The 15,818-nt window shown below is 40.6% G+C and overlaps 1 protein-coding gene across 1 annotated transcript in view; it reads left to right on the top strand.

Annotated features, from left to right (window-relative positions):
* LOC149227647 (Putative thiol-disulfide oxidoreductase DCC) overlaps positions 1-15,818 on the top strand; it is a 175,949-nt gene that overhangs the window by 148,936 nt on the left and 11,195 nt on the right. The window contains exons 3-5 of the mRNA XM_089375543.1: positions 11,438-11,545; positions 14,889-14,981; positions 15,112-15,236. Coding sequence (XP_089231669.1) covers positions 11,438-11,545; positions 14,889-14,981; positions 15,112-15,217 — 307 coding nt within the window. The 3' untranslated portion in view covers positions 15,218-15,236. The remainder of the gene's footprint in view (positions 1-11,437; positions 11,546-14,888; positions 14,982-15,111; positions 15,237-15,818) is intronic.

Raw genomic sequence — 15,818 nt, 5'->3', positions numbered from 1 at the left:
AAGAGATGAACCAAACAATGCTAATAATCAAAACCCTGATTCAGAAGCTTGTGGTCAACTATCAATATCTGTGGTCAACTGTCAAACTTTGCGGTCAACTGTCAATATCTACGGTCAACTGATGAAATGAAACCCTAAGTCCCAACCCCACAAAAGGAGAGTCATGTGTGCGACTGAAGCTTTCCAGCCGCACGGATAGGCCTGGATTCATGTGGTTGCAGTTGAAAATTTTTTGTGTCAACCCTGTGGCTGGAAACTAAAAACCCTAATTCACACATGCGAGCTCAGACCTTGCAATTTTGGAGCTGTGGGAGCCAACGCAAGAAGAAGAATAATTGATGATCTCCAAATGAGCATCACTTGACTTGTATTTATATTCATCCAAGGTTGTCCAATTTACTTTTGTGCCGACATGTCCTTTTTGTGCACATGGGGGTTTCCATATTAAAATATGTTTTTCCTTAACCAAATTAAATTCTTCCAAGGGTTAATAGGGGTATTCCTTGATGAGGAAGATTGTCTAAAGGAGGGAATTTGTCCCTGAGATGCCAAAATTAGCACTCCCTCCTAGCTAGGGAGAAATTACCAATTGCAACATATGTCTCATCACAAGTATCTCATCATCATCAAATGTCGTCTTTGTTCATCTTTGCTCATCTCTGCTCATCCTTGCTTATCTTTGCTTGTCTCTGTATCACTTCTCATATGATGAACACTCTCAAATCTAAAAGAAGAAGAATTTGACACTGGAAGGGAGCCCAAGCTACCACCCTCAATAACATCGGAGAGATTATCTGAATCCAGAACAACATCAGGGAGCCTTGCTCAACCTGGAACCATATCAGGGAGCATATCTCAACCCGGAATGCACTAGAAATGAGGAAGGTCCTATGGGACACTCTCACCTCATGTCTATGATAGTGGGGAAGATCCTATGGGACATTCTCACCCCAAGTCATCTCATAGGGGAGCATATGTCTTCCACCCTATGTCAAGCAATAGGCGAGATACAATATCTCATCCATCCTGTTTCCTACTGATATTTCCAACAATGATCCTCAAGAGTCATGTGGTAGAGCACTTGTATCATAATCGAGCTTGGGTGAGATACTCGACTTACCAAAGGTAAGGATCACATACGCCCAACCTTTCTCAACCCGTTGGCCAAACGAGGAGCTACAATCCCCACAAGCCCAGCTTGTGGGTATGATTCCAACTAGGGTATACTTTGCTAGACCAAGAGAGGGGAGCTACATCTTCCACCCTATGGGTAAGAGATAGGGGCGATACCCTATTGTCCAGATCAGTGTTGCAGGATTCGTCCCCCCACTAAGGATCCAGAGGCATAATCGCTTTTGCGGTTCCACCTTTTTTTGGCGATTCTTGGAAAATCGAATCCGTTGGGGCCCGATCCACGGTTCTAGCTGCCCGACCCGCAAATCCAAAAAGGATCGGGTGCAAATCCATGGAGGTTTGGGCGTGTATCCACCACGGATCGCGAGCAGATCTGAGAGAAGATGGACGGTTCACACGGTTCTGTGGGGCTTCTTTTTTTTTTTTGGAAATTTCGAATTGTTATGTTGTGAGGAGCTGCACTTTCCGAATACTCCCAAGTTGCCCCCTAATGCTCCTTAGACACTTCCTAGATGCTCCCTAATGGTAATGTTAAATTCTTAAAGTAAAAGTGGCATTCTCCTTTAGCGTTCATTTCCATCCTTTTACTTAAATTTTTAACATTACTATGAAATGACTCAGGATGTTTGAGAGTGGTTCCAACCTCATCAGACTTCATATGGAGAAAATAGAATTTCATATCCCATTCAAAATTCAGCAGACTTTAACAGTTTTCAGGATCAATGGGATTGTGGTGTTTCATTGGATTATATCATGTATGAGGGCATGTGATTGACATTTAATCAAAAGCACTAAGCCCTATATGTATCCCAGTGTCAGTGTTGTTGATTGCTGAACTCCTTTGTCATGGCCTTAGCAAAAATGTACCCTTCACTCATGTCAAAATCATTGATCATGCATGTTAAGCTTTCTCTACCATATTATAAGGCTTGGAATAGGCTCTTTGATTAAAATTGGGCAATGTTGACTAATATCCCTAGAGAATCGAAGTAGAGGCAAAGGCTAGACAAAAGAAGAGGAGTCTAGATTCTAGATGGTTGATGCTAGAATAATTAATCATTGATGTACAATGGATGCCATATCTATCTTGCTTTATGTAAATATGCATGTTTTCATATCTTCTATAACTAATTTGGTATTTTGGATGTTTTTTTAATATAAATGCAAATCTCTCTCTCTCTCTCTCTCTCTCTCTCTCTCTCTCTATATATATATATATATATATAGTAGACGCTTTGCTTCCTAGATTTTTGGGAAATGATGCTTCTGCGTCCCCGCTTCCAAAAAACGTCCCCTCTTCGTGCAACGTTGGTCCAGATATCCCTCAACTCCAAGAGCTCTACAACTTAATTCCTCACCTGGGGAGCTCAGACAGGGGGGAAGAGCTAGCTCAGTTTCCTCGATCAGCGCAAACCCTTACTCAGGAGGGTTATATCCATCAATCTATGTTGCTTTCTATAGTATTAGAAACATATCAATGTGCTCATATTTGGTATCAACTCCAATAATTCACTGAAGAGTTCAATCATATTGCTTTATGCAGTTCTTTCGAGCAATAGTCCTCTATTTTCTTGATCATGTGGAACATCAAATCAAATATCATGTTAGAACAAATACATATCATAAAAATGATACCTTATTCATCCTCCCTCTCATGGAGGCAACAACCACAAGCCTAAGCTTGTCTCACACAGTAGCACTGTCTCAATCTATGAAGATATCTCTATCCCAGCTATATACGGGATTCTTTGCTAATCGGATCGAACTCTTGCTGTTGCAAGATATGATTGTCATATCCATAACCTGTTCAAACAACTCTCCAAAGAGCTTCCAAATTGTCGCACAAATAGCCATGCTAGCAATAATGTATTCAACCTCGACCGTGCTTAAAGCTACGAACTTCTATTTCTTGCTCATCCAAGATGTCATGGGAGATCCCAAACTAAAGAAGTGTTGAAAAATGTGTACCTAGGTCCAGTCTTCATAAATTTGAAATGTACTTTTGATTCTTGTAAATTGTAAAATGAAAGAAAATTATTATTATTATTTTTGGAGCATGGGTTTTATGCTCAAGGTCTTTTATTTTATAGGTCAAGCACCCATTGAGTGCTTCTAGGGTTTGTCCTAGGTCAAGAAGTCAAAAGAGTCATTGTCATAATTTGAAGACCCCTTTAGGCACATTATAACTTGTAAATAAAATTATTTTTGCCCTTAAAAGTGTCAAAATACCCTCCAAGATCAAGTCAGTCTCGTCGCTGGCAAGTCGGCCTAATTTGAGGAGCCACATCCACCTTTGAGAAGCCTATATAAAAGAGGAAACTCGACCTCCTTTGAGCACATTCATCTCTCACTCATTCAAGCAAAGGAAGAAGAGGAAGAAGGCAACGAAGAAGGAAGAGGACGAAGAAGACTTGGTTTTGGGTTATTTCTCTCTCACACGTGCAAAGGAAGGCTAGGGTTTTTGCAACATATCTAGGGCTTTCCTCTGCAAGTTCGATCTTGAAGAGAAGGCAAGAAGGTCAAGCGAAGGTCACAAGAAGCCATCCTCAAGCTCCAGAAGTTATAGAAAGTGAAGCGAAGGTCTAAGGAAGTCTTGGGAGGCTAAAAGAAGCTCACACTTGTGGCAACAACAATTGCAGGAGGGCCGAAAACAGTGTTGCAGGGAAGCGCCCCCCCCGATCCCACTCCCAATCAGCGCTTCGGGCGGGAGCGCACTCCTCTAAAAAAATTTCCGCTCCTTGCCTATTGATGGAGCGAATTAGGGAGCGATCGCTCCTGGGTTATAAAAAACACTCCTGACTAGTGAAAAAAAATTGCGCGGATGAAAAAAAAAAAATCGCGCCGGAAAATAAAAAAAGGTTGCCGGTTTTGGGGGAAAAAGGGAGGAAAGGGAGGAGAGGGAGGGAGGGAGGGAGGGAATATAAATAAACCCTCCCTCCAATAAATTTCATTATTTTAGAAGAGAGTGAGAGTGAGAGCAAGAGGAGAGTAAGAGAGGGTGAGGAGCAAGAGAGAGTGAGGTGTAAGAGAAAGCAAGTGAGAGTGAGAGCAACGGAGGGTGATGAGAAAGAGAGAGTGAGGGGCAAGAGAGAGCAAGTGAGAGTGAGAGCAAGGAGCAAGGTGCAAGGAGAGAGCAAGTGCCAAGGAGCAAGGAGCAAGAGAAAGCAAGGAGGGGAGATTGGAGGCCAAAGAGGTAGGCTCTATTCTAGCAATTTTTTTTTTTAAGTTCATTACTAAATAAATAAATATTTTTTTTTCTCCCATTCCCATTCCCATTCCATTTTTTGCAGATTCAAACATCATGGTTATATTTCTTGGCATTTTCTTCTTCTTGGTTCCTTTTTTGGTTATTATGGTGTTGGAGAGTAGAAAAAGGAGGGTTGAAAATGAAGAAGGGGATGAAAAAAGGGGTCATAGTGGATTTGATGAAAACCCTGGCGAGGAGGAGCTGGAGGAGAGTGAACATGAGTCAGCTCAAAAAACTAAACAAGACCAAACTCCATTGTGGAAATATGTTAATAGGCTTGAAGTAGGGAAAGGGGGTGGAACCACTAAATTTCATTGCCCCCATTGCAACAATAATTACACAGGTTCATACACCCGTGCCAGAAAGTACCTCTGCGGGAAAAGGCCATGGGATGGAGATAAACAAATAGGAATCAAAACATTTTTAGGTGTGTCAACAACAGATAGAGCCAAATACATAAGGGAAGAGGAGGAAGCCCAATACAAATCTAAAAAATCAAAGGGTTTCTTTGAACCAAGCTCACAATCACATGCACAAATAACTCTTTCAGCATCCTCCCAAGGCAGTGGATATGGAGGTATAGGGTCACTAGGTTTAAGGCGTAGAAGCATATCAGCTTTCCTTGATGAAGGGTGTAGGAATGATGTGGATTCAAAAGTTTACAGGTTTCTCTATGCACGTGGGATACCATTCAATGTTCTTCGCTCACCTTATTGGCACGAAATGGTTTTTGCCATAAATGATGCCCTTAAAGGATACAAGAGCCCTGGGTATGACAAGGCAAGAACCATTGGACTTGATCATGAAAAAGCAAAAATATCACATTATTTGAATAGAATGACAAGTTCTTGGACTGACCATGGGGTGTCCATTGTATCTAATGGATAGACAAATGTAAAAGGCAAGCCATTGATAAATGTTCTTGTTGTGTCTGTTAGTGGTGCCATCTTTCTTTCAACATATGATTACTCAGACAAGTTCAAGACCGGCATCAACATTGCAGAACCATTACTTGAAACAATTGAGCGTATTGGGCCATACAATGTCATCCAAGTCATCATTGATAATGCACCTAGTTGTAAGGCAGCGGGAGCAATTATTGAGGATAAATACCCCAACATATTTTGGTCTGGGTGTTTGGTTCACACAATGAACCTTTTGATGCATGATATTGTTAAGAACAAAAACGAACAATACAAATGGATTGGTGATTTGTACAAGAGAGGCTAACAAATGATAAAATTTATTACAAATCATAGCAATACCCATGGACTTTTCCACAGTCACTCAAGATTGGAGTTGTTGAAGATTGTGAGGACTAGATTTGGTAGCTATTACCTCACCTTCAGGCATCTTTTGAAGGTAAGAGAGTCATTGGCTAGCATGGTATCAAGTCCACACTGGCAGGTATTAAAGGAAAGGGCTACAAATGCAGCTGATAGGCAAGGTTTTGAACAGGTGGAGGAGGCCGCTCTTGATGGTATGTTTTGGGCACGTGTGAGGCAAGTATTGGATTTCACCAAGCCCGTTTATCACATGATTCGGTTTGTAGATACAGATAAACCAGTGATTGGCGAGGTGTATGAGCAGATGGATACCATGTTGGGGCAAATAAAAGATATTGTTCATAACAATGATCCCAACTTGTATAAACTGATTCACGATTGTGTGTGTATACGATGGGATAAACTTAATGTTCCACTACATTGCTTGGCATATATCCTTATGCCAAAATACTACTATACATCTTGGTTGGGACAACCTACACCAGGGGGTGGGGTTAGGGTCAAACCCCATATAGATGAAGAGGTATCTACAAGATATTTGCAAGCATTAGAAAAGTTGATACCTGACAAGGAGGAATGTGCTAGTGTGCGTCTTGAATTAGGCAGATACTTCAGTTGCACTGGTTTGTTTGGTACCTTTCATGCAATGGAAGATAGAGACAGATTTGATGCTCTCACATGGTGGGAATCATATGGCGGCCAGGGACTTTTGCCAAAATTGGCAAAAAAAGTTCTCTCACAGGTTGTAAATACTTCTTTTGCAGAGAGGTGTTGGAGCACCTACAGCTTCATACATAATGTGAAAAGAAACAGACTCAATGAAAATCGGGCAGAAAGCTTGGTTTATGTGCACTACAACTTGAGGTTGTTGAGTCATTATTGTGATCGGGCTTATGAGGATCCAACATATAAAATTTGGGACAACCACCCAGAGGATGATAATTTGGAGGATGGCACTATACATCTTGAAGAACTGGAAGCAGAACTTATGAGAGAGGAAGATGAAGCAATGACCATGCCACCTCCACCATCCAGTAGCAGTGCTTGAGTTCCGAGTCTTGTTCCTTTGCTGTCGCTGCCTCCATCTACACCCTCACGTGGAGGGCATGTGCCTTCTGGTTCTGGTCGTCGGTCTGTGTGGGAGAAGACTCCTAGAAGACCACTACGACTTTCTCATACATCAGACACTTCTCGTGGCAAGGGCCACATGAAGTAGTAGATAATAGATTTACAGTTTACTTGTCTTTTCTAGTTTCTATTAGTTTTCATAACTGTTGAGTCTTGACTCTTTCATATTTATTATGATATTTTTGTAAACAATATATGACAATTTAAGTTTGAAGTTGGCAATTATAACTCATTGGTAATGATTCTAAATTACGAATATGATGCTTCATGAAAGTTGGTTCATTTCATTTCATAATTAACTTTATAACATTTCATTTCATGTTAGATATTATTTCTTGTAATGGTTAAACTTAGCTTACAAGTACAACTTTGGTGATCAATGATGATAAATGTTAAATATTGAATTTTCAATTTTGAAAGCTTGAAGTTGAAACTTTAAGATTGATGAATCATGATTCACGAGACTCAATATATTGTATGTTACTAACTTGTGGACGTGGTTGATGAATATTATAACATCTAGATGATTGATGTTATATGGTTCAATGATCAATCTATGTTTTTTATATCTAATTCGTCATTCTACATGTTTTTGTTGACATATATGTATCAAAATGTATATATATATATATATATATATATATAATCGCTTTGGGATTCGCTCCCAAACCGGAAGCTTTTGAAAATGTCACTCCTGCACCCGTTTTCGCTCTCGCTCCTCGCTTTCGCTCCCGCTCCCAAGTAACACTGCCACAACATGCTGGTTTACACTGTGGGGTAGGAGGAGTGACTTGCATCGCATTGAGGATGTGCATGGAGTGATAGGTGCAGCGACACAGGCAGGACACAGGATGGCATAAGATGGTATAGACATAGCTAGGGGTATCTAGTGGTGTACAGGGATAGGTTGCGGCATACAGTGGCATGTCGAGGAGTGCGGTGGTATTTGGTGGTATGCAGTGACACATGATGCGGCGCAACGAGCTCTTGGAGCGTTTCCTCTAGGGATACTTATGGACAGGGACAATAGGTGTACCATTGGACGCAACTCACCTAGGATTGATGAGGACATTGTCGAGCATTTGGGGGCACCATGTTTAGTGGAGGCAGAGCCTTGAGGGAGTTATCAGCAGATTCGAGGCGGAGAGAGGGTTGTCCGTAGGATTACTCTTGAGCATTCCGACAGACTCTTGATCATACCCTTTAGGACATACCCACCCATCATCCTCCAATGTTGGTTATAGTCGCAAAGAGATTGGTTGTTGCACTTTGAGACTCTCCATTCAGGCAGCAGGGCATGGGGGACTCACACTAGGCACTTGGATGAGACACCACATGTCATGGGCCGAGAGGAGACTCTCCAGTTGAGACACTTGGTAGGAGCATGAGTTGACAGTTATAGACTCAGGGATGGCATGGTTGATTGTCGAGGTAGCATATGTTCCACCCCTAGGCCACACTTGGGGAGGTGACCGAGAGGGAGTTACATGGTGCTTTTTCAGTTGGACAACTTGAGGCATTAGGGGAGCATGAGGTGTGGAGGACGGTAGTCCTTGTTGGTAGGATGATGACTAGGCTTCTGGTAGTACCTGAGCACATCTTCGAGAGTTGGGATAGTAGATCTCGCTGTGTGATTTGGCAGGCACAGAGTAGCTGGATATTTGCGTCACAGGTTCTTGATGCTCGGTGCCTACCTATTGGATACCTACAGGAGGTAGATATGGGGCACTGAAGGGTCCCAATAGCTAGTAGCATATCATAGCGACAGACAAAGAGGATTGGGGGTTGTGGACCTCCAGTATGGTTATGGAATCCAAGTATCCAGTGGATTGGTGGGATACTCCACTCCTCAGTGAGCATGATCGAGATAACAAGCGGATTGATTCATTCATAGGCTGACACATGGGTGATCACTAAAGTCCTCACTATAGGACAAGGCAGATTGTTTCTCAGGATTTGGGTTAGCCATGTAGTGATAGGCACTGGCACCATTGAGTCACTTTGGCAAGATTGGCCTAGCCTCGATCATCGCATAGATTATGGCCGAGAGTTATGGGAGAGGAGGTTCTGGTATGAGCATGCTAGGTAGTCATTCATGACTAAAGTGTCACGATGCCAACAGGATAGGTTCCTTCTGTGATGGGCAGGGGATACTGGCATAATAGGGCTAAGTAGTTCAACTACTCGTAGAGGTGAGCTGGTTTCTACAGGGGAGGGTCATCCAGATCTTCCATTTGGTTTTAGTGATTCATTGATGGTGTGGGGAACTTCCCAGTGTGGCAGGGTGAGGGGAGGCCTGGGTAGACGAGGGTTCAATTTCACCAGGATTGGATTGCATCTTCAGGAGTTTACTCTTGTAGTGCATGAGATGGACTACTCAGTAGGGAAATTTCATGGGGAGTTGGGTAGAGTCCTACATTATCATGATGCTCTACTTATTGCTAGTATGCAAAGGGCTTCTGGTACCTGTATCTGGTTGGATAGCGAGTGGAGCAAGGTGTGCTTCACATTGATTAGGATGGCTTGGGACCCTGGTATCGAGGGATTCCTTCATGTCGGGACAGTGCTGAGATTGGGGATGACTCAATGGTACATTTGGGACCCTGGTATTATTGGTGGTTACAGTGTTGATCAACGGTCAGAGAGGACACTTGTTCAGGCTTTGCTCAAGGACAAGCAATTTTTGGCGGGGAGGACTGTAATGTCCCTTCCTAAATTATTTTGGAACATGATTTATTTCTACATTTTGGGGTCAAAATTTGGACGAGATGGGGCCCATTCGATTTTATTAGGAGACTTAGGAGTTAGAAGTAAGTTATTTTGGTTTTGTTCACACAAGGAAAATAAGCCCTTCCTAAGCCAATACTTCGAATTGCATGAGAGGGAAAATCAATGGCTTAGTGACGGACCCACGAAGGAGGGAAAATGGAGGGAAAAAGTGCTCCACTAAATCTATATAGGGAAGGTAGCTCTCCTCATTTCATTCATCTTATTGGAGTACATCAATTTCTCTTTGGTTGCTCGAGCTGCTTAGTCGAGTCACTGGCTGATTAGCATGACTTCTTCAGGCGAAGAGCTCACCCTTTCTTCGGGGGACTTCAGTGCCACCCTAGGAAGGTTTTCTTCATTTCCTCATAAGGAGGATCAGATTGTGATTCCCTGCAGTAGCATTGCCTTCCAGGTTGTGCGTATTACTGGGGAACACAATGCGGAGGAGGCCGCGTTCATTGGTGGTGCTTAGCTGTGGAGATTTGATGTGAGTTTCTCCGGAGAGAAAGCTAGGGAGGATTTTCAGCATCTAGGAGAGTTTGGGAGCTGATTGAGCTTCTGGCTTGGCAGTGTGACTTTCGCACTACCAGGGTTAGCGCAAAGGCAGTGTGTGGGAGTTCATTTGGTGGGTAGAGTATCAGTCCTTGAGGTTGAGCTTTGCCATGGAGGTTAGAGGAGATATTTGGAGTGGTGTTTTCTTCCATTTTAGAGCTTGGAGGAGGACTTTGTGGTCATTCCTTGTAGGCCATATTTCTGGCGCTGTTTGGAGGGCGTGGGCCATAGAAGAGGTTGAATTTTGGAGGTCAAAATCTAGACAAACCATTTATGGGTTTTGCTGGGTTTTTGACAAGGATCCTAGATATAAAGTTTCAGAAGTTTTTGAGCACCGGAAGTGGGGTTTCCAGCGGTATCTTTGCAGCAGATAGTGCATAATTGTTGGGGATTGGACAGTGCCTTTGGGGGTTGATTTTGGGAGGTCGAAATCGGGCTAAACCATTCTTGGTTTTTTGTGGATTTTGGTCAAGGAGCTTGGGGCTGAATTTGTAGCATTTTCTGAGTAGCAGAAGTGGAGTTTCTTGCAGTTCCTTTCCAACCAGCAATATAATTTTTTGGGCAGCACAGACCATTAGAGGAGCATACATTTTCCAGTACTTGATATCATTGTCTCATCACTCGGATTCTGTTATGCTTGCCATTGAGGCAAGCCTATGTGCATTCATCCATACTATTGTACTACGCCATTGATTAATAAAATGGCTCAGCTGGTTCTACTTCTGGAGTTTTTATGAGCATGTGTTGTTTGTTAAAATTTTCTGTGTTGAGAATCATTTTTGCTTTATATATCACTGTTTGTTTAAGTTTGGAACATTCCAATGTTCCTTGTTTGTGTTGCAATTTACATGGTCATTTTGCACATCACTTTTACTGTTGTAACTTTGTTTTCTATTTTCACTGTATTTTCTCAAGTATGGCTCTATTTTCATGGAAAATATCCATTTCTTGTAAGGTAGCTAGATTCGCTTGCCATTTGTCATTGATCATCTATTATTTGTTTTTTGTTTTTTTCAATAACAACCTGAGAGAGAAGTTCTACTATCCATGAACTATACACACAAAGTCTTTGTAAACTATCAAGTTATAGAATGCATGCATGACTTCATATGGGACCTGGGCCATGGAAGGGTATATTCGGATGCATACATACTTATGTCAAGGTGATTTCCCAGATATGAATAGCTCTTTCTTTAAATTCATTTTCTGCGGTTCCATCATAAATTGATCTGACTTGGACTTGAAAATAAATTTTTACTCCAGTATTAAAATATTAACAACTATATCCTTGCTAACCAACCTCATTTTGATTATATAACAGGAACATCAGGTTCGAAGCACTACAGAGTGAAGCTGGCAGGAAGCTGCTTATACGATCTGGAAGATCCCCTGATGATATTTCTAGTGTAGTTCTTGTTGAAAAGGACAGGTGAAATTAAATTTGAACTGTTACGTACTGCGATACGCTTTTACCATTCAATTTTTTGACGAGTTTGACCAATTCATTTCTTTGAGGCCAAACTTTGATTCATGAACCCACAACGTAGCAATACATGCAGAAGTTGATTGCTTCTTAATGTTTCTTTTTTCGTTTCATGCTGTAATGTATCTCCTCTTGGAGAGTTCTTTATTCTGTAAAACTAGTTATATTTTGATAGTATACAAAATGACATACATTCTTCTCAGTCCTACTGAGGCATCAGCTGATGATTTTGACTATTCTTTTCATCAAAATAAACATTACTTTTCATGACCTTAGATCTGGCTATTATGGCCTTCTTGAAGTTTTATACAAAAAATAAATATGATACTTCTGAAGTGAAAAAGAAGAACTGACCCTGTGGACCGATTCCCATAGCTGTTTGACCAAAACTTCATATTTATTTTCCATGACTTCCATTTTTTCCATGGACTCTTTATGCTGCATCTTCATAGTTTCCAAAAGTACTTTCTGCTACATACACTTTTCCTTACTTTTTTTCATTTCTTCTTTGATTTTTGGAGGAATCCTCTAATGGTATTTTAGGGCTGCATTTTTGGCCTTCTCAACCCTGGTCATCTTCTTGGCTGAGCCTTGAGTCTATTGGTTGCAGTCACAGGGTCTTCCTCTCCTAACTACCCTAGTCTCTATCTCACTCTGAGAGACTTTCCTATCCTTTCTTAACCAGAACACTGATGGAATCAATCTCTAGGAAACGTTTCTCAAATTTACTGCACAGAACATGTGCTCTGGATTCCAATTGCTTTGGAATGAACTGTTGGAGCTGTTATTGCTGCATCCAAACCAAGTTATTATCTTGCCTTGTCTCCAGAATTCGCTTTGTGGAAGTGCTATCCCTCTTTGAGCCATGCAAAGATGTTGCTTTCTATTTGATTTTGTATTGGCAGGAACACTTCATTTCCTATCCAAAACAAGCTCTAGCAACCTACTTTGATGTGGCTGTCTACAACATCATAAGTTGTGGAGGGGAATCAATGGGTGAGGTCCTTCCCCACGACCTCACACAACCTACCACTTGACATGCATATGGACACATGGGTGCTGAAGGTATGGACCTCCTGCCTGTCCTTATGATGCATTCCTTTCACCCAATCCAAGAAATTTCTATCATTGTTATGGATGGTGGAGCACTCTTCCTTACGGGATATTGATGCCAAGTTATCCCAACAAGAGTCTAGGTCTTAAGCAAACATTTCTGCTCCTTCATTGGCCAATCTATCTGCCATATTGTTGGCCTTTTATTTCCTATGATGAGTAATTATGATTGAGATCTATGTGATGGAAGTGGAAACCCTCTCTAGGCCTTAGGATAGCCTCCAGTTTTGAGATAGTTTGTATACTGGAATCCCATTTGTCAAATGTTTGAGGGAATTTATCAGGATAAGATAGTCACCTTCAACACAAAGCTTGTTGTATCCCTCCTTGATCACTAGAATAAGGCCTTTCTGTAGTGCTGCTACTTCCACAGAGTTATTTGCATTTATTCCTATGGAGCCTGTGTACACCCTTATGATATGGGCAGAAGAGTTTTTAAGACTCCTGGAAAACCTACCAATCCCGGATTTCCTTTTGAAGGCCCATCAAAATTGACTTTGATGATATCTCTGGGAGGGAGAGTCTAGAACTTTCAGGAGTCACTTAAAAGTGGGTTCGCTTTGGCTTTCCCTGATAGCAATCCAGAGTTGATTCCCCATAAGGCAAGGATTTTTGGTTGCTTTTCAATGCATCTGATAGTATCAGGGAGCCAAGATTTGGTAGTGATAGTTTCTTTCATGTTTTGTATAACCTTTGCTCATAACTCTCCCATTTCTTTGTGTTTCCCTTTGAATATACTTATGTTCCTTTCTTTCCAAGCTGTCCATAGGGGAAATCTCAGCCACAACTAGTAAATTGTGTTTAGGATCTGGTTATCCAAAGGGGAAGATCACCATTCTCTTATAATTCATAGGATATCATGTCATTTTCTATCCATTTATTTGAAGAGTTATGCACCTTTATCCCATAAGTTGTTGGTCAGGTCGCATTGAACAGAAATATATTCTGTTGTTTCTGATTCTTGTTTGTAGGTGACAGAAAGGGACAAACCTTCAAAGCCTCTTCTTTGCAACTTATTCCATATAAGAACTCTCCTTTTGGCCAACAATCAGAAAAAGGTTGAAACTATTGCCGCTCAAATTGTACTTAATGATAAAATCTCTAATCCATAAGGTACAACTCAAGGAAGACTCTTAGGATGGTCATAATTGTCACCTTAGCAGCTTATCCTCTTCATTTTAGGCCAGCTCTCCTCTGGTTCAATTGGGGTTATCCTGATTCCCTAGTAGGATTACTAGAATACATAATGAGTCACAAGGTGAAGTTGAAGGTAGCTTTAGTAAAATAAAGTTTATGATTTCGAAGTAAATGATGGAAGAAAGTAGCGATCAGTGCCAAATCCCCCATGGGCAATGGAGTCAAGGTGAATCAAATGGAAATGAGGTCAAGAAGAAACCCTCCAAAGAGTTGGCTTTTTTCCTTCAAGGAATGGGGTTTGAGATTAGGACCAAGAGGAAGAGTAATCCCTCAACCAATTAAGATCAACAATGAATATCAAGGTCTACAAGAAGGGAATATTCAATGGAAAACCTTCAGCAACAAAATCAACTATGATTTGATGAATCTACTCAATGCTTTTGCTAGGGAATTGTTACCGCCCAAAACAGTGGTCCCATTAAGGTCCTCACGAGATGCTAAAGTGGTATCATGTAGGACAAGTGCCCACTTTCACCTCGACACGAGTCCCCACTCTTTAGGCCAACTCCTACAAAGCCAAGGGAGGATTCCCTACACTAATTGACCTTCAACCCAGGTTAATAGACCAGTGTCTAGAAAAACCTCTTGGGTGATGACTGTAGGAGTTAATTTTCAAGGTATTTCTAATTCAAAAATGAGAAATTGACTGCAAAAAAATGCAGACCAGTAAGAAAAATAACACTCTTAACTACAAAAAATAAACCTTGAAATAGCACAAATTTGAATGTCAGAAGCCCTCCTTGCCTTCATATGTAGTTCTGGCCTACATCCTTCCTAGACTTGCTCCTGATAATCAACTTTGATTCTTTCTTGTTCTTGTTGGTACTAATGGGATTTTTTCCAAGTGCTTACTTTTGTGGGCCATTTACAAGTTTCATTTTGGTAAACAACATTTTTCATTGTTACTCTAAAAGAGGCACTTTGTGCTAGTATGCTGAAGATTGATAGACAAATATATTAAAATTGTTCTTACATGCAGATCATTTATCAAGTCAGAAGCAGTCCTGCGCATTTTGAGCTACCTAGATTTACCTTTTCCTCAAGTCTCAGCGTTTTTGCATCTTGCTCCTTTGTAAGTTTGGCTTTTATTTCTATGACTTCTTTTGCAAATATTAATTAGTAGCTAATTTAAAGTTCATAATTTGCACACTTAAAAGGCATCTTTTACTAACATATTCTAACATGACATGGGGCATTTGCAGGTTTCTACGAGATATAGTATATGACAATGTTGCAAACAATCGCTATGCAATTTTTGGAAAATCCAATTCATGTACAATGAATTGGACAACTCCACCTTCTAAATGATGAAATGTTTACTACATAGGTACAGCCAGATTTGTTTTCGTTATATTTCAGCTAGAAAGAAGTTCCATACATAGAAATGCATGTTCTTGAACTTATCATGATATGCTTTGCTTGTATATTTTCTGGATTTTTTTTTATAATTAGTGAAGCACTTTTCATGTTCTCTTTTAGTTTCGTATGAGTCATTAATTTCCTTCAACTTTAATTGATTTATATAAATGAAATTATCAACAAGTACTAGAGGTGGGTGATCTGGATTTCTATGTGAAAATTTCAAAATGTTAATCATTGATCAGACAGGTAATTGAATCTTAAAAGTTCAATGCCATTTCCTTATTTATTATCCAAACTTCTTAGTGAATTGAGTGAGATAAAATCAGTATTACAATTAAAAGTTTAAACATGACGATAAGAACTTAGTAATAACCAAAAAATCTTTTGCAGTTCCTTGTCATAAAAAAACTTCATATGATAGATTACATTACATAAGTTGTTTACATGCAAGCTTCTCTTATAGAAAGATGTTCAAAGAGATGAAATGGTACGGGCTTGATATTTATGAAAGGAATATTATGCTTTTAAGTATTTTGAGGCTCACGCA

This window comes from Pinus tabuliformis, chromosome J (assembly GCF_031772625.1).
Source record: "Pinus tabuliformis cultivar Carrire ecotype Pingquan chromosome J, CPIR1, whole genome shotgun sequence".
In the NCBI taxonomy this organism is placed as follows: domain Eukaryota; kingdom Viridiplantae; phylum Streptophyta; class Pinopsida; order Pinales; family Pinaceae; genus Pinus; species Pinus tabuliformis.
Note: the sequence above shows the minus strand (reverse complement) of the source record. Positions and strands in the feature narration are given on the sequence as shown.